The sequence below is a fragment of the Sebastes fasciatus genome, chromosome 19 (genome assembly GCF_043250625.1).
Source record: "Sebastes fasciatus isolate fSebFas1 chromosome 19, fSebFas1.pri, whole genome shotgun sequence".
NCBI lineage: Eukaryota > Metazoa > Chordata > Actinopteri > Perciformes > Sebastidae > Sebastes > Sebastes fasciatus.
In genome coordinates, this window is record NC_133813.1 from 12754758 (window position 1) to 12780255 (window position 25498).

A 25498-nucleotide genomic window follows, 5' to 3' on the forward strand; every position below is an offset into this window, starting at 1 on the left:
TCCATTTGTGCCGACTGAGTGCAGACACTAAAAGAAAGAATCTAAAGGAGAGGAGAGAGGAGTTTAGAGGGTTGGCACAAACTAAAAGCTCTCCTATTAACTCTTTTATTTTGCTCTGGACAAGCGTCTCAATCAAATGCAACGGTGGGTGGTCTAGGTTTTTAGAGGCCGCGCTTTGTTTGAAAATGTCACCACTCATCACTTTAGGTGAAAGCACCATTTGAATACCTAAACGTTTGAGATGTATCAAAGACAGAGAAGTATGTGATGACCTCGTTGTGTTTGTGCTGCAACAAGGAGACTATTTTTACTGGACTGAGATCCATAATTGATAGACTTGTCGGTTTAAATTATGACATTTATGATGTCTCTGGGGTACAAAAAGTGTGTGTGTGTGTGATGACATAGTTCTGTTGGAATGTCTATGAAAGATAGGTATGAACCTGCTTCTACCTTTAACACACATCTTCTTCTTTTCCCTCTCTTTCTCTCTCCTTTCAGTCTTGTTCTCTCTCTCTCTCCCTGTTCCTTCCTGTTTCCATCTCTTTATTATTTTATTCTGTCTCACTCTATCTGTCTGCCGCCCCTCGTTTTCCCCTCCCTCCTGGCTTCTGCTGTGTTTGTTGTCTTCATGGAGTGTTAGCAGTCTCAAAGGAGGATAAATGGGTTGTTTATCGAGCATGGTGATCATATCTGATTTGGCAGGCAGGTGACAGGTACAAAATGAGATTGAAGACCAAGAAGACTACACTGGCAATATTTCTGCAATGTGAGTGCATGTTAACACGGCGGCTTAAAGTCTCCAAATTCTCATTTTTGACAGAAGCGGGAGGAAAGATAATCTGTGAGGAGCAGACCTACATGGAGGTCAAATGTTTTGTGAGAGAATCTGAATACATTTTAATGAGTGAAAAATGGTTAAATATGAATACAAACTATATGTTAATACCAGATGTAAACGGTGCCTCCATCTTCCTGTGCCAACTTGTGCAATTTGGTTAGCCAGTCCATGTACTGTAGTAGTATAGACTCATTCAAAGATCCATTTTATATAATTCTTTTTAAAAAAAAAATGAAGTTGTTTGGGTGCATTCTGTAGATCATTTATAAGAACAAGAGTTTTTTTTGTACATTTCAAGTTTCATTGTTAGTTGTTCTTGGAAATGTTTGGAGGCTGAAGTACTTTTGTCTTTTCTAATGATATGACGCATAAAGAAATGTTACTGTTATAATGATTTAGCTAATTAAACCTGCAGTAGGCGGAATATTTTCGACATCATTGGGCAAAAATTCCATGATAACCTTTCAGCATATTGTAATTCTGTTTTCAGGCTTTAAAAAATCTATTCATTCAACAGAACTTTCTCATTTTACAGCTAAACAGTACACTACAAGATGTTTCTGAAAACATTTGAGGCAAGAAAGAAGCATTACAGTAACAGAATATTAATTCATATTTGATCAGCGCTGCCTAGTTTGACCGTTTGATCGGAGTTGGCGAGTGATTGACAGCTGCTCAGAGACCGCAAAGCTCCAGCTCGGCTCTGATTGGTTGTTTTCCTCCGGTCTGTAAAATCTGGACACTGGAGGACACAGAGGCACATGATTTTTCAGATTACCTGTCTCATGGACTACTCTCAGGATATAGTGACTGTTTTATAAAAATAACTTTTTCTTAATCATATTTGCTCCGATTCTACCCACTGCTGCTTAAAGGGCCGATAAATTGCTTAAAAGTTTGAGCCGATTACAATTGGTCTGAGTTCTGAGCTCACACTTAATCAAATCTACCTTGAATAAAGGGTAGATCGGAGTTGGCTAAATATGGCATTGTCTGTGCCGACCGACTGCTGTTTGTTGGAATTTTTCTGCTGGGCTGAATGTTCTTTTGAAGACAGTTTTATTGCCGGCGTTAAGGTTGGTTGCAATGAGTCAAGCAGGCAGTGTTGACATCAGTGCATTTCAAAAACACTGCATGGCGCTAAAGAAAATGATAGACATGAAATTCTATCCTTTCAGTCTAGAATAGATGATAGACATGAGAAATGATGCTCAGCATTTGTTTTATTTTGCCAAACGCATGGCGTTAAACACATTAGATTGAAGTTGTTTAATTGTTTGCGGCATGAAAATATGCAGCATCCACCTCTCCTTTATTTTTTAATAGACACAACTTTTAATTGACCATCATTCAAGGTAGAAAACAAGCAGACTGTTCTTAACATACAATGCCTTGCAACTTTCAGATGTTAAAAAAAGGAGCATTTTGGGGGTGAAAACATCTGCAGTTGTAGGTCAGATGTGTTAAAACTGAATTTAAAGTACCAAACGATAAATTATATATTATAATAATTTTTGAGAAAATTATGAAATAATGTGAACGAGACAAATATTAAATCAGATGCCGCATTAGAAACTAGTTGAGGAGTAACATGCCTCTCTGTCCTGTGTTTGATAAGTATATTTGATGACCATATGGACCCTGTTTAGTTAAACGATTTATGAATAGATGGTTTTCCGTGGGTCAACATTAGGCTAATGCGTTAGCTAACACTACAGAGGGATATGGCAACAGCATGGGGAAAAAGCATGGCTTACGTAGAATGTCTCTAAGTGTGTTTCCATCCACGTGTTTTTATGCACATTTTCAATTTGGGCATATAAAAGTAAAAACGCCATGAATAAAAAAAGAAAAGTCCAAATATCGTGAAACAGTTTTTACACTTTGCTGAGGTGGAAACGTTGGTGTATTGATTAAAAACAACATGTGGCAAAGTGCAGTGGAAACAGACTTAGCAAGTTTTCTTGAAGCATGTGACTTAAATGCCACTGAAGCTTCCGCGCCACTGAAGAGATGATCGCGTTTTCCACAAGGTTTCCCATCATTCATGGTTTGACTGGCGCTCTTTTTAATTATGTCATACTGTTGTGAGAAAAATTGCTACTGTATCAACTGTTTATCTAAATGTGCTTAACTCCTGATATTCGCATAACAGTAATGGAAAAAATACTATTACATTTGGTGTTTTTTTTCGTGCGATTTAATAGCACCTCAGTATATTTTTTCGAAATGACGGCCAGCTGTCGGGACCGGCCACTATTCAATCTTTCGGAGGTTGTATCGGGCAGTTTTAAAGATACTGGCATCATATGAAACTAGGAAACCTAAGGAATCCTTTGGTACGAACCATGTCATACTAGCTTGTCGCAAATAACGCTCCAAAGTTACGTAAAAGTTTGTCGAGGAAAAACTGGCATGGTCATTTTCAAAGGGGTCCCTTGACCTATGACCTCAAGGTATGTGGAAAAAAAGGGTTCTATGTCTACCCACGAGTCTCCCCTTTACAGACAGGCTCACTTTATGATAATCACATGCAGTTTTGGGCAAAAACCATGTCGTTTTTTGCATGCAGTAAAAATTAAAAGTGTAATTTTTGCCTATTCTAAAATCTTGTATTTCTGGTGTTCTTTATTCTATCACAGTTTTCCTAAAATTTTATATAAAAAAATCGCAATGTATCGCCTTGCTTAAGGTATCGCAATATATCGAATCGTTACCCCTGTATCATGATACGTATTGTATCGCCAGATTATTGCCAATACACAGCCCTAAAGTTCATGTACTATAAAGCTGAAAAGCTACACATCCGCTCACTAAACTTGTAAAGCTATAAGCATACAGTGTGTATTTGATTAACACATTGTATTTGATAGAAGTTGTCAAGTTATGGAGTAAAGCTTAAACTAGTGTGATCATGTAGAGCTCTTTCTGGTTTGACAGACTTTAACTCTGAAAAGCTCCCTCCCTCTGAGGCTGCCTTTGATCTCAGACAGGCTTTTTAATCCGTCTCCTGGATCACTAAAGAGACACACCCCCCCCACACACAAGACACATACACACAAACACAGTGTCACAAAATCAACAAACTATCAAAATCATGGCGGTGCACTGTAAATCAGCTCCCATATCTGCCTCCCTATCTCCAGCGAACTGGTTGGCTCGTGGGCTGTTTGTGAGCCAGGTCTGTGCTGCAGAGCCAAACAGTCTGATGAGGGCTTTCTCTTTATCGTTTTCTCTGAAAGAAACTTTGTTATAGTTTATTGTTGCATCCTGCTTCCAGCAAATAATCCTGACAGTAATGATGTTGTCTAATTTACTTAGCCTGCTGTATTCGCTCACATGAAATGTGTTTGCTCTGCTGTCTGGTTTTGTCTGAATAGTCACACCGTAGAACCTGCAGGGAACAGTGCAGATGAGCTTTTTAAATGTTTGCTTCAGCTTAGTGTCCGTTTGCCCCACTGTCTGCCTTGTCTGAATAGTCCTACTGTAGATCCTACAGTTTACACTGTAGCTAAACTCAATCCATCTGTGTGTTGTGTGTGTGTGTTTTGCCTCAGCCTGGCGTATACAGTGTATGGGGGCTGTTTGCTTTACTTCGTGATCTTTTTGGCTGATCCAGTCATAGAGAGTTTGATTCAGCTTGGCATAAAAACCAAGCCGCCAAAACTGTTTTTGCATTTTTTTTTTTTTTCTGTTTTTAATGGTGGTTTTAGTTGATGTTCGGAATGATGTGTGGTAGCCCACCAATGCTAGCTTTTTTTTTTTCAAGTGCCCATGTCTGCATCTGAGTTGGTTTGAGATTTTTGTGTGCCACAAAAAATATTGAAGAAATGAAAAGTAAGGTGTGCATATTAGACATTTAGATCCAACGTAATCCAGATGTTAATTGAGTTAATCCAGTTGTGACCCTACTGGTCTGTCCAGTATTTATGCATATTTTAGCCCATTTAAAAGGACTTATCAATGTTTTTGTTTTATTTTTGTTTTTCATTTTTCATTTTTTTTTTTCTTGCTAGTTTTTTCTCATTTATTTCTTTTAATTCTTTTTTCTATTGTTAATGTTTTTGTCTTCATTTTTCCCTTATTGTTTACTTTTTTTTTCTCGTTATTTTTTTTTTTTTTCTCTTGTTAATGTTTTTTTCTTCATTTTTTTCTATTATTTTTTTTAACTCTCTTAATATTTTTTTCGCTTTTTTTCTTGTTAATTTCTTTTTCTTTTTCTTTTTCTCTTGTTGATGTTTTTCTCAGATTTTTTCTTTCTCTTGATAATTTTTTTAGGTGGGTCTTTTCTACCCCCCGTCCCTCTCAATTTCAAATCCATTGCTCAATCTGCAATGAATTAAATGCAGACATATCCCAAATGAGGAGTGTAGGGTTTAGAAACAACAAATCATTTGGAGCAAATTACTCCCTGCGGTCAGATGATGCAAGTCCATCATGCTTACAGCTTATTTCCGCATTTACACAATTGAAAAGGGAAAACATGTGACATACCCAAACTATAAACCAAACAGCTCAAGATGTACCAGAAGGGGGTTGAGGGGAGGTAATCCGCAGGATTTCTTCTTTTTGCCTGTTTGTTTTTATTTAATATTTTTTCATTTGTTTCCATTTTTCCATCTGGTTTTGATTTGCTTCTTTTGGCCCCAACAGCTCATTAGTGTGTTTTTAATTTTTTTTATTTTTTTATCTCCATTGTTGGTGTGAAAGCTCATTGTTATGGTGTTTTTCCAACATACTTAAGTGATGATAGTGAATTTATGGGGGCTTTAGGGCTGCGTATGGAACCTCCGTATCTTCTCAGTACCGACCAAAATGTGTCTGTAGCCGGATTACGGAGAACTGTCACAAGCAGGTCACATTCATAATCTACTTATTTACTTATTCTTTGATCAGATGGCTCTTGATTCAGTCACAATTTTGGCAATTTAAGTTATATTTAGGTATGGGTCTTGTACAGCTGCTTGTACTGAGACAAAATGGATCATTTGAGAACTTTGGCTTCTTTTGTTAAATAAAAGAAGGGTTTTGTAGAAAAATATGTTTAGATATCATCGGTATCAATGTTCCCTCTTCAGTGAGCATACTGTTTCAAATGTGTCACTTCCTGTCACTCCATGAAAGACCTATATTGTTTAGTTTAGAGCATCCTAATGTAAATAGTTTTATGAACTGTATATACATTCAGTTAATGTTGTGTTTATATAAATTGGTGACTAGCAGGACAGGCGTTTACTTCTATTAAAATGTGGATTACATTAAGATTATTCAGTGTGTGTCTTACTCTCGTCTTTGTCTCGTTTCCAGCAGCATTTTTGAGCAGACAGTCAGACAGTAGTAATTAAAAAAGCATGGCTTTCTCATTTTTATACTCGCTTAGGATTGTTTTTTCCTTTGGTTTGCAGTGTGCTGTGACTGGAAGTTAAACTGAATCTGTCACTGTGCCCTTGTGTGTAGTTGAACTACCATTGAGGCACATTAAACACAATTGGTTTCACCCTGTCTGCCTGTCCTCTTTTTCGCTCACTGTTTCACACACTTTGGGTTCATCTTTTTTTTTCTCACTCTCACTATTGTTTTTTTTTTTTTATATCTCAGTCTCTATTTTTTCCTTCTTTAACCATCTCTCGTCTCCGTTCTGTCACCTACTAACCTCTCTACCTCTCTCTCTCTCAGCGTGTTGGGACAGTCAGTCAGCCAGTCGGTAGTAATGGGGAAAGCATGGAGTTCCCAGCAGAGTGACTCACTGCTCCAGCGAACAGGGGTCGTGTGTGTGTGTGGGGGTGTGTGTGTGGGTGGAATTGGGTGGTAGGGGGCGGATTTTCTATGTTGTTTGTGTGTAAGTGTGTATGTGTGTGTGTGTGTATATTCTATAACATGTTTGTGTAGTTTGGGTGTATGTTTCCTTCCTGCTGTACACATGGCTAAAGCTCTTGGCCGGCTGTCTTAAAGGTCATCTGTAGGTGAAAGTCAAACATACATGAACTTTCGCCCACACAAACAAACTCACATGCTATATGGCGCCGTGAAGAATAAGTCTTTGACTTTACTACCACACTGTGTGTTACTTCTTTATCTCTTTTTTTTTTTTTTATCTTTCCCACGTCCACTTAACTTTTTTTCGATTTTCACTCCTTTTATTAACAGGTTTATGGCATAACCACTGCATGACTTAGCTAGACATGCCACTATTATTGCTATTATTGCATGTGAGTAATGCAAAAATGCTTTTATAAAAAAAAAGTTGGCTTCTCTGCCTGTATGTCCACAAATGTATTAATAAATAAATGTTAATAAATGTATTAACGAGGACCTATTATGCTTATTTTCAGGTGCATACTTGTATTTTGGGTTTCTACTAGAACATTTTACACACTTTAATGTTAAAAAAACGCTTTATTTTTCTCATACCGGCTGTGGTACAGCACCTCTTTTCACCCTCTGTCTGAAACGCTCTGTTTGAGCTCCTGCTCCCCCCCCTCCTCGAAAAGCCCAGTCTGCTCTGATTGGTCAGTTGGCCCACTCTGTTGTGATTGGTCAACCGAAACAAACTCTTCAGACTCTGCTCCAGCTCCGCTCTAACTAGCTTTGTTTGAGGCTGTGTCAAACTAGCCGCTAGGCAGCTGTTACGCAAATGTGTTACTTGGTGACATCACAACGTTATGGAAGAAAAGACAGGACTTCAAGCAAGGCGTTTCAGGCAGTTCAGGAGCTGCTTTGGCGTGGACTTTGGGCTTTGTAACTTTGCAGACCTTTTACGTGCACAAAAAACTATATAACACACTAAAGGAAATGGAAAAAAGGTCCTCTTTAACAGGAAAAAAATAGCTAATTTCCATGTATTTTTTGGATGAATATGATCAGGGTTTTTGCCACTACGACTTTCAACGACGTAAAGAGGAATTGTAAACGCGATACTGAAGAAAAAGTCTAAACATGAGGATTATGAGGCAAGTTATAAGGAACAGCTTTTGTATGGATATTTATATGTGTGACATCTGTGTGTTCTGAGTTATGACATTCAGTACTCTGTAGGAGTGATATTTTTGATCTTTTGCATAATTCAGGGCTCAAAGGGAAATGTGTTTATTCTTCACTGCATGGATAGTTTGTTGGAGCACGACAGGCCCTACCTTAGCCCCTGGGATGCTTTGTGTTGGAATTTATTTGTCTTATTGTAATGACATAGTGTCAATGTGAACAAATGATGATACTCCCAAAGACAAATCTCAGTCCATCATATTCTTGTGTATATTCATGCATGTGTGTTTCTCAGCGTTGCATAAAACAGCAATCTTGGACTATCTGCTTCATGTCTTTATAATTGCTCCCAGCAGTAGCGTGGCGCCAGTCAATGTACGTGGACGCGCATTTACACACGCATGCGCACGCACGCACACGCTCATAACTCACACAGCAGATCATCAGAGAAGTGTGGCAAAGCAGAACTGGGCAGAGTTTGTTGGCTGGCCAACCCGCTGGCTTATTGACTTGGACAGGGTTTGGTACAGCTATCAGCAGCAGCAGCATATGCCTGTACGTGTGTGTGTGTTCATGGATCTTATATACTTTTCCGGCTCTTGACAACAAGCCGTTAACTGACACATGGCTGATTTATGTACCGCGGTTATAATTGAGCTATTTGTTTGGTTAGCACAGAAAGCAAATGCAGCTGTTTTAGTAACAGAATCAGTTCCACATTACTAACCAAAAAAGAATATCAAGAATTTTATTTTACCGTCACAAAAAAACATTTTTTCCACGTCCTTCTTGTTTCTCTTTCTGTTTCTGATGATGGGTTGGCTGCGCAGGGCCAGTCATTGATCACCCTGCAAAGATGTGTGTATGTGTGACTGTGTATGCGCCTGTAGCTGTGTCTGTCTCTGTGTAAGGCTCTTGTTGGATAACAGAGAGCAGATGTGGGTGGGTAGGTGGGTGTATGTTTAAAGAGCCTGTCATTGGCTCATACAGAACAGATGTTTGTTGGGCCATCATCTTACTCTGGCTACCAGAAGCACTGATTCAAACTGTTCTGCTACATTTCAGAAACTAAACCAAACGGCCTAAAAGTAGACTCACGATACAAGAGCACATATATGAGATCACATACTCGTAGGCCGCGTGATTCGTCAGAGCACAGTGGTAGATGCATCGACAGATGTTTAGGTCAGCATGCAGATGACTGGGAGTCTTAACTAGGACTCTATCGCTATGGAATTTTCCAAACCACGGCTATAAAGTGCTGCGGTTTACGGTAATATTCTGGTGCTCCCAGCTGACTCCAGTTGAACGCAGTCCAAACAGTTAAGCATAGTTTAACACAGCCAAACATGTTGAGAGGTGAGATCACATGTTCCAGTTGATTTTGTTTGTGGAAAAGGTTCACCTTTTTTGCACTTGGTTCATTTAGGTTTGCTTTACAAGAAAACCAGAGCTTGTAAACAAAATGTCAAGAGAACTTTTGCTTTCTGTAGATGGTTTGGTTAACAATCGTATTCCTAATTAACTGCACCTCAGTAAACAACTGCACTTCATGCTCTTTCAAGAGGACTGCCAGCCAACCCAAACTCAAAGCGGAAGTTATGCTGAAACAACGATTACACATGCAAGCATCCATGCATAGTTTGCATGATATGGAGCATAGGTTGAAGAATATTATTTAGTAGTTGATAGTTTGGTTATTTTGAAGAGGGGCTGTATGAGGTGCCACCATAATAGGTGTATTACCTACAGTAGATGACGGTCTACAGGCAGGGGTTACCACACAGAACCAAAACAATGTACTGCTGTGGACTGGGCTGGCAGCAAAACGTATTTTAGCCACCTAAAAGAAAGGCCCACCTAAATCAGTTTAAGTGTACGCTACATTTAGAATATTTTCACCACTTAATCTTGCTGTCAGACCGCTCTTTCCAACGGGGAACTGAACCCATTATATCCATCTATGCTCTCACAAAAGCCACCAGACTTCATTGGAAAAAAGCTGCAATTTTACCTCGCAGATCGGTTAGCTATTGTGTGACTTTGGTGAAACCGAACTAACCAAAGTCACACAATAACACAAACAAACTAACCGATCGAGGCAGCGGTAGACCAGCAACTCCGTGTTCTGCAAAGTAAAATTACTGTTTTTTTCATTGGAGTCTGGTTGCTTTGGTGAGAGTATAGATAACGGCTTTAGTTCTCCGTTGGAAACACAGACTGTATTGCTGTCTTATGGCAAGGTAAACCGGTGAAAATATTCTAAATATAGCGTACACTTAAACTGATATAGATTTTTTTAGGTGGGCCTTTCTTTTAGTAAGTAGGTAATAAACTAACTATGGATAAGTACCTCATACAGCCCACTTCAAAACAACCAAACTATCCCTTTAAAGCATTGGTGTGAAAGGTTGAGGTGCATGTCATTCATCTCAGAGCATTCTAGCAGTGTCTGGCTTCCAAAGATTGACCCTGAAACGGTGATACCTACTCAACCACAAATTTTGCGTACCGCTGCACCCCTTCGAGGAACGTCTGCCATGGCTCAGCTTGGCAGCCAAGAAGTTGTCGTGGAGAACATCTGTTTGGCCGCTCTGTTTGCGGTGCTGAGGTTCTTTTGCAGGGGTGCTTAGTTGAGAGTAACTAAACTGGAACAAAATGTCTCAGCTCATAGAAGTGATTTTAAATGCAGACTTTTTTTGAAGCTGTTTACCAAGCAAAAAAGAAAACTTGGACATGTCACTGGAAAAAAAGAAAGCTTATACTATAGTAAACGTACCCAAGTCTCGTCAGCTAATTCACAAAGTTTTGTTGTTAATGTTGGTGTACAAGGACGCCACTATTCTGTAAATTGTCAGGATGCTGCAATGCCACTAGATGATTACAGAAGTCAGTAGAATGTAGGGATGTGACGATACCAGCGAAATTCTATGATTAATCGATACCATATCGATATATATCGATAGCACGGTAAAAAACAAAAGTAAAACAATTAATCATGTACTTCAACATACATTCCTTTATTACTGTTTGCATATCGCATTTTGTTGAAGTTAAACAGGTCATAATTCCTTCTCTATTATATAGTTTATATTGATGTGAAAACATCTTCAAAACAGCTGTATTTGTTCAAGTTTCTCGGCAAAAACTACATTTTACAAGATTGCATTTGAGCACACCATGCTAACGTTAGAATTTACCTTCGCCCAATACTCACTTTTACTGAATAGATCACATCATAATATAAATCAGTGGCACCTCCCGCGTTGAAATCGGCAGGATGAGAGCTAGTTAACGTTAGCTGTTAGCAGTCATTAAGCAGCACAGTCCTGCATGGAGCTAACGTTAACTAGATCTCGTCCTGCCGATTTCAACACGGATTTGTTGTTTGAAATGAAGCATTATCAGGGAATATGGTGCATCCCGGGACGCGTCGATAGTGAGTTTACTGCGTCCCAAACACATTTTCTATCATCCCCGGACAACAGGACGCTGTTAGTCTCGAGCTCAGATGGTATCTACGGCACCTGCCTGCAGTACTGTGGAAAAACGAGTACCGTCAAGTTTTCAGAATTATGGCATCGACTTGGTACCAAAGTATCGGTTTATGTGACTTAGTTGAAGGGTAGTTTGGATGTGGAGTTGTTGTATTTGTCAGATGAAAATAGGTTTCTTTGCGTTTAAAGTTTCCTATGTGCTCAAGCACTTCATTTACTAGTAAATTTGCTTAGGTGGTGCCGTTTTACAGTAATAATGTCCCCTCCAAAAAATTCCTTGGCAGCAAGAGATTGAGTTACCAATCCTCTGTGGTTAGCAGTGTGGCTTTACCAGTCTTAGACTGTTTTTGAGCCCCCCAGAGCTTCTTCAGATCTTCCCTTTTCAGTACCACTGTAGCTGGGAGAGACAGAAGATTCAAATCGTGGCTGTGGTATGCATTAGCTCACGATGGTGTTTACTATGGCACTGTCTGCCAGCACAGAGTGCTATTTTTTCAAAGATCCCTCCCTAAGCAGTATAATATAAACACCTAACACCTGCTGCATGCAGGGGATTGAAGTTTGTCTGCGGTTGGGATCAAGCAGTTTACTTTATACCTTTTTATACTTTTTCTTTCACTCTTCCTACTACATCATCACATGCAGTATATTTCAGTCAGGGATAACCCTTTAACTATATTTAATAAGTCATCGGATGGAGGAAAGAAGAACTTGAATTACTAAAGAAATCAGCTGTTGCATGATCAACAGGCTTGGCTGTTAATCCTTTGCTGGTCATCAGTTATCAACGTGTTTCCTTGTTTCCTTGCCAAAACATTACCTCAGTCTGGTAAGTGACAGATTTATATAGTTTTTAGGGCTGCAATTTACTACTTTGTTGTAAAATGTCATAAAATAGTGACACGTTTCCCTAACAACTTCCTAGAGCCCATCTTTTTTTTTTTTTTTTAAATGTAAGACAAGATAAGATATCAATTTACATTGCTATAAAACTGAGAACAAAAGCAAATCCTCATATTTGAGACACTGGAACCAGAGAATATTTGGCTTTTTTCTTTCTTAATAAATGACCAAAGCGATGAATTAGTTATTAAAATTGTTGCTTAATTTCCCGGCGATCAACTTATCAGTAATCGACTGATAGTTTCAGCCCTTTGGTTAATCATCAGACCAATATATTGGAATGAAAGACGCTTGTGAAACTGATAACAACATGTATACAATCAGAGTGCATCAAACCAGCCATAGTCAGTATTGAATAAGCAATAATTAAGTTGTTCAAAGTGTGAAATAGCAATACGATTTATCCTGATCTTCAGCTTTATACCCAAAACACACTGGAGTCAGAGTTCTTCCAAAATTGTTCTTTTTTTGGTGCTTGTTAGTTCCTCGCCAGAGTCATTACCATTTTCTTATTATCATTGTGACCGACTGTTGTATTACAATTTGGTTTTGGAATTGTGCACACAATGACACAAGCCAAAATAATGTGTCCTCAAATGTATGGAAGTGAATCATACACACTTAAACACTAACACACTTCCTTCAAAGGGGTGTGCTGAAAGAGAAAAAAAAATTAAAGAAAGGAATAGCGAAAGAAAAAAAACGTTGTTGGCAGATTTATGTTGATTGCTACATGCATGATGCATGTGCCTTTCGGGTATGTTATTGATCTGTCAACACCAAACTGGAAAAGCTTTTGTGAGCCCAGCGGGGGGATCTATTGCACAACAGAACTGTCAAAACGGGACAAAATCAGAGCTTCACATGATTTAGGTCTGTGTACTCTCTTCTGCTGTGTGTGTGTGTGGCACTTGATGCTCTGCGTAGTTTTCTCTTCAATTCGTACACATGCACTTGTATGATCAAAACCACAAATGTACCCGTACACATCCATGTGGGTTTTAACTTACAGGCTGAGGGACATGCGTGTGAATGCGAGTGCAAACGTGTGTGTGTGTGTGTTTTTTCAGCCTTCACCCCATTATGCATTTCAGCGCGTTTGTTTATATGTGAGGTTGGCTTCAGTATTACAAACTTGTATGCTAGCCGGATTGTGGTCTTCATTCAATTGTGCGTGTGCGTGTATGTGTGCGTGTGTGTGTGTGTTTGCATGTGTGTGAATAGCTGGCATGTGGTAGCCATCTTACCCTGGCGGCAGAGCTGGAGGAAATTCCAGTGTTGTAGAGCGAAAGCCAAGATACTGCCGCTGCACACACACCACACACACACACACACACACACCACTTGCACACAGCATAGTACAGGTTTGTAATACTTGTGCCAAACACACACACACACACACACACACACACACACGCACACAAAGTAATATTTTTACTTTTTAAAAGTTGATGGAAAATTCTGCTTTTAGAAAGGAGCCAAAAAGCTGTTTGGCATTTTCTGAGTGCTTACCATATAATTACGTCTATATAATAATCTCACTCTTTCTCTCTATCTCTGTCTCTCTCTCTCTCTCTCTCTCTCTCTGCACGCACAAACGCACACTCAGGCCTTGTTCTGTGGATTGGCTGGGTGCTATCTCTGTACACACATGGCAGCCATTACTCCTTGTGTGTTTAGGCTTGGGGCAAAAGTTGGATATAAGCCTATAGCAGCCTGACCAGCAGCTCCACCGCTAGATTGTTCTGGCAAGGTTTGGATTCCGTACGGTCTGTTTCTCTCTTTTCAGTGTTAAACCATAGCTTAAAGGAACAGTGTGTAACATTTCGGCTAATCTATTAGCAGAAATAGAATATAATATTCATAACTATGTTTTCATTAATGTATACTCACCTGAAACTAATTTTTTTTTTTTGCTTAGAGTGAGTCCTTCATATGAGCGGAGTCTGCCATGTTGCACCGCCATGTTTCTACAGTAGCCCAGAACAGACAAACCAAACACTAGAGAGAGCCTTTTGCGCTTTTGAAGGCCACCCTAGTTCTCCAGCTTGTGAAACTGCGGTAACGTGAGCTGCAAGAGTGCAAAACCATGGTACCGCCTACACATAAGCCTGGGAGAAGCAGGTGAATTTAATTGAAATTAAAGCCTTTAATTCGGCACCTGTCGGCCAAATTATGAGTCAGATATGTTTCTAAATCAAAGCTCTGCAAATGTGTGTGTGTCTGTGTCGCGTCCATGTCTGGCCAGATGTTCCCACCACTGCTTTGGCTTCCTCGGTAACAGATTTCCTATGCTTATCGTCTTTTCTCATCCTCCTCCGGAACACAACGTCTCATTTCTCCACTTCAACTGTTTCCTTATCTTGTGTGCTCTCGAGACCTGTCGCACATTAGATGACTTTGATTTCAGAGCCTGATTGAGCCGTTCTCTGCCTCTGCCTACTGGTTGCTAATAACATTTATCTTCCCCTCTGTACGTCACTGTTATCTCTGTCTTCTGTGGGGGGTTTTCCCCACTTTGATTTAAGCTCTCATTAGCCGTTTCTAGGATCTCTCTCCTTACACTGCATGTGCCTAGCCGGCCTGGACCAACCAAATGTAAGAATTTGTAAAAAGGAAAAAAGATAAAAATCTGGTCGGGCCTCAATTGGTCCTCAGAGAGCCAGATAGTGTAGTTTATAACCATGAGGCCAAAGTGTTCATCAGATTGTCCTGCAGAGTGAACAGGCTCATGGACACGTCGAACCTCCTGACAACTTATATTACATCAGAGCCTGACAAGACTCTGTTCATATGTAATTCTTTCATTGGGACATATGTAGCTAAGTAGGTAAAGAACAAGAGAATTAAGAAAAAGAAGATGCCAAAATATTTGACTTGAGATATCATTTGAACAAAATGAGATATTGCGTGGCAATTTTTCACGTTAACACCTTTCTCGTGAGCCAATAAGTACGTAGTCAAGAGCAGGCGCTTAGGCTTAATGCTGCAAAGTTAAACGTCTCGATGAGGCACAAAGAGGGAAAGAGATGAGGGGCAAACAGAATTAAAATAGCACACTCAAAAAAATTTAATTTGCGACAGTCAAACGGATATTGGCGTTCAGTATCATCGAGGAAACAGGCTGTGAAAGAGATAGAAAGATTGAGAACGACAGTGGAGGCAGAAAGAGAGACAGACAATGGTGTGAGCTACAGTATTTTCATCTACCACCATCTGTGGTATTCAATTAAGGCTTATCACTTAAAACATATTTTCACCCAGACTTTTTTGTTCTCATACAGTAAGCCTAATAGAAAGTAAAAAAAGGATTTTCACTGAAAACACACTGTGAAAGTTCTAATACGAAAATGCAGACAACACCCTGACCAGACAACACCATAGTAGCGACCTGTCAATCACAAGGTAGCCATGCCATAAAGCATTACCTGATTTATGGTCTATTTGACTCTAAATGGGACAATGATTTACTAAATGAACATCATGCTGTATTGAAGAAGTCTTTAAACTAACGATTGAGACCATAAACTCGTGTTTACAATGTTTACTGAGGTAATAAATCAAGTGAGAAGTAGACTCATTGTCTCATAGACTTCTATACAATCAGACTTCTTTTTACAACCAGAGGAGTTGTTGGGAAGAATGCAAGTTTAAGGCACTTCCTCATTGGCTTCACTTTTCAGAACCGGAGGTAGTCCACCGGAGAAAACCTGAAAAAAGTTGAAGGGTAATTTGGATGTGGAGATGAAAATGGTTGAAATAGGTTTCTTTGCGTTTTAAGTTTCCTTTTCAACTAGTCACATAAACCAAAAGTGAAAGTACTAAAATCTAGTAAGGCAGTTTAATATTTAACTAAAACTTTCACCTTGGTTTTTGAATGATTTATTTTATCATTTTCCTCATTTTCACCTGTTCAATATTAGTATTAAACCTCAATAAATTCCTGAATATTGAGGGACCATAAGGGGGGATGGCAGCCGTTTAATCCTCACACAACATTATAACTACATATGATTTGAAAGAAATCAGATTGATCTGGTTTAAACAGACAGACGATCCCAATATCACTGACACAACAGAAAAATAAATGAAATTGAATCCATTTTTTATCATATTTATGCCTCTGAATCAATATCTCTAAATATTCAGAAAGCTCTCTACATATGGAGAAAGACACGTGTGTCCTCAAACACACAGGCTCACACCAGGCTCGTAGCGAGGAGCTGCACATATGGAAACACAACACAAACATGTCAGTCAGCAGTGTTGTTATCGCCCTGGAAAGGTCAGACGGACATAGTGTGCAGCGGTTGCCATGGTGACCTGGGTAAACACCAGAGCCATTGTAATTCGCCCCACCATCCTGGCTTGACCTCCCTCCGTTGATGTTGATTTAGTGCGCACGTATGCGCACTTTGCACACACACTCCAGAGTCCATACTCTCACACACACTGTATCACTTAGGTTAGCTAATCACTCAACTTGCCATCATTTCCTTCTCATCATTACTTGAGCGCAGGTACACACACACACACACACACACACTGATGAACAAATTGTGCAGGCGGTAGGCTAAATTATAGATCTGTCTTTGTTAATTTTTAATTTATGACATAAACTCTTAACGACCTGTCCTCATGAACAGGACATCCTGTAATAATTAGTTATGTCACCGGACAGCAAAACTGTGTGTGTGTGTGTGTGTGTGTGTGTGTGTGTGTGTGTGTGTGTGTGTGTGTTTGTGTGCCTGGATAGACTTTAATTTGACAATCCAGAGATGTTTGTGTTTATTTTTTATCAGCCTGTTTTTCTGCATTTTTAACTTTAAACGTCTCCGTTTCTTCCCATCTGTTAGTTTTACCCTGTATTTAAGCCCCCTGACTTCTGCCCTTTCCCCCTCCACCCTCCCTCACTCTTTCAATCTCTGTCCTCCTCCCGTCTCGCTGTCTTTGCTTCTTCTCTTATAAAGCCGACTGAATGTGCAGTGGCATGCCAGAGTGTGAGTGACTCACCACGTGGGATTATGCTGCCACAGGGAGGCCAGGCTAAAAGAGAGCCCTTTTGAGTTGGATTGCGCACACCTCATTTTACTATGAGTTCCTTTTTTTTCTTTTTTTTTATCATCAACTCTGGATTTGCTCATGGAAAGAATAAACCCCTTCTTCCTCTGCCTTTCCTCAGCAGTCCTGTTTCCAATTGTCCTTTCCCCCCAGTGCTTCTGGGCACAGCCATTGTTTGACTTTGGTCGGGATACCTTGGCTCTCACCCTTGACCTCGTTATTATTACCGTCAACTTGGAAGGAATGTTTTTCACCCAGGAATTTAAGCATGTTCTGTTTCTGCAATTATGTTTAATTACTCTGGTTGTGGTTCCGGTGTGGATTTGCTAAGTCTACAAAAATAGGAGCCATTTCATTTTCAAGTTCAAATTGTGCATTTGGGTCGTCACTGTTGTTTTGCATCTTTGTGCATGTGGGAATACGTTATGGGTGCATCCTGGTGACAATATCCATGGCTACATTCCCTAGTCTATTCTGGTTCTTGTTGGAAGAGTTACAGTAGAAAGGTGACTGGTTGGGGTGAGTCACAAAATAGGCTTGCGATCACACACACACACCGTCACTCACACACAACGGAAAGAAAGAGTGTTGAAATTTGAGCAGCCTATAGCGGTCCTTGACATCATTAGTCTACTATTGGTAGTTATTTTGGCGTAATGTGGTGGCTGTTTTACATTGAGCATTATTTTTCAGTAACTAGGCTAAGTGAAGATAAGAATTTCGTTCCGAACCACCGCGCAGGTACCTTAAGGGCGTCATAGCCCGCTATGGACATGTTTTCACTGGATGAAAGTGTGGTTTTCACATTTAGCTTCAGAAAGACCTCCACCAGCTGCTGAAGGCAAGTGGCTTGTGGTAATATCAGGCTCTGACAGATCCCAGTGGCTTCCAGAGGGAGTTTGGCATACATTGATAGGCTGAGGAGTGAGTTCAACTGTAATGACACTGGTTTCACTGGGTTTGGTTCTTTTGCATCAGAGGAAGAAAAAACATCTAATGTTTGTGAGTCTGGCTGTCTTTAAACAGAGCACTTCATTGAGAAGACGGTTCAGATTCATTTCATGTTGAGTGGAAAAGTGACCATTTCAGAAACTAGAATATCACTCTGGAAAATAAGTTGAATCGACATGGTTTCATTGCTTTTCTTATTATTTACCCTGATCGTGTCTAGAAGGGAACCAACAAACCGGGGAAACTCTCGTGAGATTAAGGTTAGGCATTGATCTCGAATAGTTAAGGTTAGGCATTGATTTTGAATAGTTAAGGTTAGGCATTGACCTTGAATGGTTAAGGTTAGGCATTGATCTCCAATAGTTAAGGTTAGGCATTGATCTCCAATAGTTAAGGTTAGGCATTGATCTCCAATAGTTAAGGTTTGGTATTGACCGTGAATGGTTAAGGTTAGGCATTGATCTCCAATAGTTAAGGTTAGGCATTGACCTTGAATGGTTAAGGTTAGGCATTGACCTTGAATGGTTAAGGTTAGGCATTGATCTCCAATAGTTAAGGTTAGGCATTGATCTCCAATAGTTAAGGTTAGGCATTGATCTCCAATAGTTAAGGTTAGGCATTGATCTCCAATAGTTAAGGTTAGGCATTGATCTCCAATAGTTAAGGTTTGGTATTGACCTTGAATGGTTAAGGTTAGGCATTGACCTTGAATAGTTAAGGTTGGGATAGGTCATCAGGCAGCAAGTCTCGCAAGAGTTTTTGCAAGTTTTTGCAGATCTCAGATCTGATTTAGCAATCTGCGGGTTACTTTCTAGACACGACCATTTACCCTCTGTGACTTTTGCCAAAACAAATGTCTATTTACAGGAGCCTTTCACAGTGGAGCTTTGAGTTTATTCCTAGGAATTAGATAGAATCTGCCCAGCAAAGATTAAAGAAAACTTATCTCTTGTTCCTGTTTTTTCTCTCCTCAGTCGTGTCTCAAAACTCTCAAGTGGTTCCATCCAATAGATCAGACAGAAGAAGTAACACTACCACAGACTGCTGCAAAACATTTAAACTTTGGATTTATGTGCTTGGGAGTTGGAAAAAAAATGACTCTTTTTCACCAAAACACTAAAAGACAAGGAGGGGGATGAATGCCATATTCTTAAGTCACAAAAGTGAAGCAGCATTTACTGTATCTAACCGAAGATTCCTGGTTTGGTGTTTTCTTTGGCTGAGGCAGCACGGTTTGGGTTAAAACATGCTGGTTGGATGATTCCTCTAACATGGCCATCTGCCATTAATAACTCCAAAGTTTGGGGTGGAACCTGTCCATCATACACACTTAGAACAGACCCACCTTACAAACACAGCAGAGCTATTAGAAAGAGCACAATGCAACGGGTCAACTGACAACATGTGGATAGATTAGCACTTTGCTCTCAAGGAACAGCATTGTTCTCATGTTTACTGGACATAAATACTGTGTGGCATTAGTGATGGAAAATTAAGAGTGCCTGTGTAGGAAACAACAGGCAGGGAGGGAGGAAATACAGCTCTGAAGGTGGTGAGGGGGAGGTAGAGATAAGAGAGAGCAAATGTGAATTTATAGAATGGAACAATTACACGGGAGTTAAGGAAAGGTGCGGTGAGGTACAGGGAGATGCAGCCTGCATTTTCTGATCTCTAATTACTCTGGAGGGAAGCAGGAAAGGGAAGAGGGACAGACATTATAAAGGATGACATAAATATGTTTACTGAACCTTGAACGTTCTGGCATTAAAGGGATGGAAACTGTAGCCAAGGACTGACTGCAAACTAGAGTGGGGGGCGGGGGGGAGAGTGTGCATCAAGGTCTAAAAAAGTAAGCTACACAGACTGAAAGTGGTGGACAGCGAAGAAAAGTGTCCTTGGGATTTACCATCAGGCTAGACTTTTGCAGTCAAGCATTTAAATCAATATTCCCTTAACACATTCAAGCCCATCAACAAATATTTACTGCTTATTCACTAGAGACATTTCTAGAGGAGGCGAAAATATGTATTTCTATGTGTAAAAGGGCCATTTTCCATTCGCAGTAAATACAAAAGTCCCAGCAAATACACATTTAAGATATCACAACTATTAGACTGCCATTTCAGTTGGACACACTGAGGTATGTTAAAATGGTATTTTACTAAAGGGATCATCACCTGTAGACCTGAAAGGTGTCCCGGAACAAACTGTTTTTCAAGCAACCTCATAAGTTGACGGGCTGTTTATTAGATACTCAAAAGATAGAGTACTCCATAAAGTGATGTGCACAATCGACAAAATACAGCGTATAGTTGCAGCAGAGGCACCATGATATGATATTATCAAGATACTTAAGTCAAGATACGATCTTTCCTCGTCAAAATTTGGCATAACTTTGGAGCGTTATTGATAGTATTGGTACAATATTGCCACGCAAAATATTGCGATACTATGCTGTATACATTTTTTTCCCCAACCCTAGCGTGTAGTGTGTTTTGCATTTACAATCGTACTTGGCAGTTTCATTGGAGCGTGAGGTATAGTTCAAAGTCCTGTGTCCGTGTAAATACAAAGAGTTGATCTTGTACCAGCTGCGTTACACGTACAGAATGTACTGAATGTAAAGAAGCTTGAGAAAGCACGGAGGGAGGGAGGGATGGACAGAGGTAGAGGAATGTAAGCAAGTGAAGGAGACGGGAGTCAGCGAGATTTGAATTTGCTGAGTGCGCTGTGTGAAGTTACAGTGGCGTAGTGGTGAATGTAACACCGTCCTGCTACATCACAAGACACTAGTCAAAATAGAGGTTATCTCCGCTCTCCTTTCAAGATCTCGGTATACGCTCTTGGTTTTTTTTCTTGGAAGACACTGAATGTCTTAGTCTCAACTGCACAATTTTTCTTCATCTGTCTTTTGGTATGTGCACCACTTCACTGGATAATGGATTTCAACACCTCCTTTTCCATTGATCAGTCTGTATCTAGTAATGCGCTGCTGCGTGTGTATTTTGCTCTTAAAATTGCTAAAATATGTTTTGAAAGCCAGGCCAAGGTGATTTAGAGTGACAAATGGCGTGTTAATAAATGGGCCATGATACTTTTTCCCTCAGTGTGTAAGTTGTTAATGGTGTGTTTTATTGAGTGGGGATCACATTTTTTAACCTTCAACTGAGCTAAGTGTGAGAAATAATAGAAAACATAGCTGGACAAATAATGAAAAAAATAATAATAATAAAGTGGTTCAAGCACTTTTATGGAAATATTTGGCTTTACTAAATTGTATTGGCCTCTGTCATGTATTTAAGAATATCTGTGTCTTTAAAGATATGATCCACAATGGGGTTTTTTTTGTGCATTTCCCATACGTGTTTTTACATTTTTTGAAGCTTAAAAAACATTTTAAAACTTTGATAACTCCAAATAGAAATCTGTCTCTTTAAGGTACTCACACATATTATCACAGGCAACACTGAAGCTACATAACGCTGTGCTAGAGAGTAATCGGTTTGACCGCGTCACATAGTGTGAGTTGGCCACACAGACAGATTGGGATGTGCTGAAACGCTGAGTGATCAAAATTGCAGCTTGAACGAGGAGTTGACGTGCGCTGACGCTGATGAAGAGGACAGTAGCGTATCCCGACACCACCCGTGTGTGGGCTTACATCATAAGAAAACAATAGAGGCAGGTTTTCCTGACTCTTTTGTTTGATAGCATCCCGTTTGCTGACACCAAAAGTCATCATCTTATTTGACTCACACAACTGACTTCATCACCCTTATTGTTTCACCAGCAACATCACTGTTAATCACGATCTAAAATGTGCCTACAACACTTTCAATCGGTGTCTATAATTCACCAAACGTGTTGTCACCATTGTTTAGACATTGGCAGCCTCACATCACTTGCATGAAACAAACGTAACACCTTGTTCCCCCTGATGAGAAGTTGATTGTATTTATTTTATGGTTTAAACAAACAGATGATCTGTTTGGCAGCCGGACCTCACACTTACAGAGAGGCCAATACCCGGAGGATACAAGTTTAGTCTCACGGCCACAGAGGAAGTTTTAAAAAGCCTTTTAGAAAATCCTAAAATCCTTTAAACCTAGTTTACTTGTGCAGCCCAGTATCACACACAACTGTTCTTAAAACTCTACATTTGGTAGCCCAGCAAACGCAGACGCAAAGAAGCAACCTCTTATTTGACATTTTACCCTGTCATATTGTGGTACATATTGTTTCCATCCTTTTTTTTTTTTTCAAGCCGTCTAGACATATGATATATATCTGAGGTCCAGTTGCAGTCTCAGCTAATGATACTCACACCCAATTTTTCTTTGTGATCTCTTTGTGACCGCCAGAGAAGATATAAGGAAAGTGCAGTAAAGTGCTGCATGTCCTGCTGAGTCTTTAGAATAAACGTAGGTTTGGTTTTTCCTCCGCTGCTCCGTATACCGCTGGTAATGTAGGGTGACTCCAAAAAGTCTCCAAAACTGTCTATAAATGAGTTTCCTGTCAGTGCATTTTATTTCATCTGTAAAAGTCAATAGTTATGTTCCCATTCAATTGTCAAGGGAATTTTAAGCGAACAAACTTTTTTCCCAATTGAGGAAGTTTAATTGATTTTTGCCATTTCCATACAGCTTTTCTAATGCGATACATCAAAATACGATTAAATATATATGTACAAAACATGGATAATGTGAAGCAACATGGACTAGAACTAAAAGGTTAAAGCGGATCTTTTCTTTTTTTGATTTGGACTAAGCAAAGCAACCTTTGAAAAAATCCCCCCCTCCCTAAAATGACAAAAAAGTCTCGGAAAAGGAAATTCAAATCCCTCAAAACCCTTTCTGCGGATTGGTATGCACATGCTTAAATAGCATAATGAATTATAATATAATTTTAAATGTTTAGAGAATGATCATCTGTACTTTTAAATGCAGAGGATGTTGATTTCCCCTTAAATACAACAGCACGAATACTCAAATGAATGTTGGTGGTATTTCGATTTTAAATGAAATTGAATCAATGAGAGCCTCACCGATGCATCATCCACTGCAGTTTGATTATATAGCTCACTGAGTGTATATATATGAAAGGATTATGTAAGATAAGGTGTCGTCACTGTGATTCACAACCTGCTAACTCATCTCTCACCCCACGTTTCTCTTTGTGAAGCAGAACTCTGACATTGAGAAAGAAATCCTCTTTCTGTGTAAATGAAAGCAGTGAGTTCTTAGCTGCTTTGTGCTGACTTTATCAGAGTGTTAGTCAACCCACGGAAAATGCCTCACTTGTACTTTCTGTAGAAAACGTGGCATTGGGCAGTTCAACAGGTGAAACAGGAGGATGACCAGTATCAGAGAAAGAAACACATTTTAACGTGCCACCAGACACTATTTTTCTTTGACCTGCTGCATGATCACCATTGACTGAAAAACTGATTCGTGTTCATCTGATTTAATTCCTTTTTATCACTGTCCTAAATGACAAGCCTGATGAAGCAGGAGGAAAACACATTGCTCACTCTCTAGCAGAGTTGGGTGTGCAGCAAACAGGTTTTTTTTGTATTTGCTTGTGCTTCTATAGATCAGCCATTGTTTTATTATGACCCCAGCTTCAGTTACATCCTATTTGAATAGGAAATGCATCCCACTAAAGACGTAACGAAACCATTTTTTATGGGCTTTAATCTCCCTCTCTCACTGGCGGAGGTGCTATTAAACGTGTTGATATGTCTCTGACATGAAGCTAAATAAAGAGAAGTGGCACCGGAGATAAGATAAGTCTGTTTGTGTGACTTTGGGGTTAGCAACTCACAAACATAATACACCACTTAGTCTTTAACACTTTATCACATACACAGACCCTTTTTTTTCCAGAATATTCCTTCTAGTGTATGTTTTTTTTTCTGCTCCAGCATACGACTACTCAGTAGGAAGACATTTATATTTAATATTTTAATTGTTTCATGACGCCTACATGTCTGCGCATACAGTGTAACGGTCAAAATGCCCTTGTTTCTCTGTTGACTTGGATAGATGCAGTATATAGAAATGCATACAGCCAATCAAATCTGTTCATTTAAAACGTATTTGTATAAGCAGTTGTATGGCACGTGTCTTGTTCATACTGTTTTTAAGAATGTAACCCGCTACACTTTGTGTTAAGTGCTGATAAGCGTTAATCTTAGCACGTTAACACACTAAACTAAGATGGTGAATATGGTAAACATTATACCTGTTTAACATCAGCATGTTGGCATTGTCATTCCGAGCACGCCATGCCGGTATAGCTCCTTTTTATTATTTAAACTGAATTGAAATGAGAGAGAATGTCTTTTCCCATGTATTACACATGTCCTGCTCACCATAATACAACCACCAGAGACCATAGTATAATTATAAATACACTTTTATGCTGTATCTAATCCACTGGCATCTACTTTTTACAGCGTGCACATCTTGGTTAAATTATATAGAAAATGTGTTTCGTTGATTTACGGTACAAAACTGGTAATAAATCTGTTCTCCAGCACAAGTGGAACTACTCTGGGAAAAATAAAGCCAGTGGAAATAAAAAGAATCATTTCCAACATAGTTTCCCTCTGTGTTTTTTTTTTAAGAAATGTGTTTTTAATTTTGAGAAAGACTTGCATTAACAATTCTACTTGTGAGAGATTGAGGCGACCAGTTGTCTTGACCATTGCCTTTGCATTTTTTGGACTTTATGTGAATTTGCAATAATAAGGACTTAGCCTGACTTGTGAAGTGATTACCGTCAACAATGTGTTACAAAACATTTTTAGCATTGGAAATTGACCAAAGAAAAGAGAGATTTCTGGCTGTTTTCCCCAACATTTTTCTTTTCATGCCAATTTACTTGTACAAAATGGACTCAAAATGATGATGATGATGATGATGATGCTGTTGCTGATTGTTGTTAATGCTTACTGCCAAACCTTTTAGGCTTGAAAATAACTCCTAATCATTGTTCCTTTCCCACCTCTCTCTCTCTCTCCCTCTTTCTAGATGCCAGGCCTTTTGTCCAGTCCTGTGTGTCTGACAGTCATCTGGTTTTTATCTTGGTCGCTGCGCCCCAGTCGTGCTCAAATTCGGACTGATGAAGGTAACACGTGCACACGTATGCATGCACACCCCAAGCAGAAAGACATTTTCCCAAGGACCTATTTAAAACACACGCACATAGAAAACAAAGCACACATTATGTTAAGGATCAGGCATGGATTCCTTTGTGAACT

General features: G+C 39.5%; 1 protein-coding gene across 1 annotated transcript in view; it reads left to right on the top strand.

The window, feature by feature from the left end:
- The window catches only part of il11ra (interleukin 11 receptor subunit alpha), a 54206-nt gene that overhangs the window by 12458 nt on the left and 16250 nt on the right, over nt 1-25498 (top strand). Inside the window, exon 2 of the mRNA XM_074616952.1 lies at nt 25269-25365. Within this exon, the coding sequence (XP_074473053.1) occupies nt 25269-25365 (97 nt within the window). The remainder of the gene's footprint in view (nt 1-25268; nt 25366-25498) is intronic.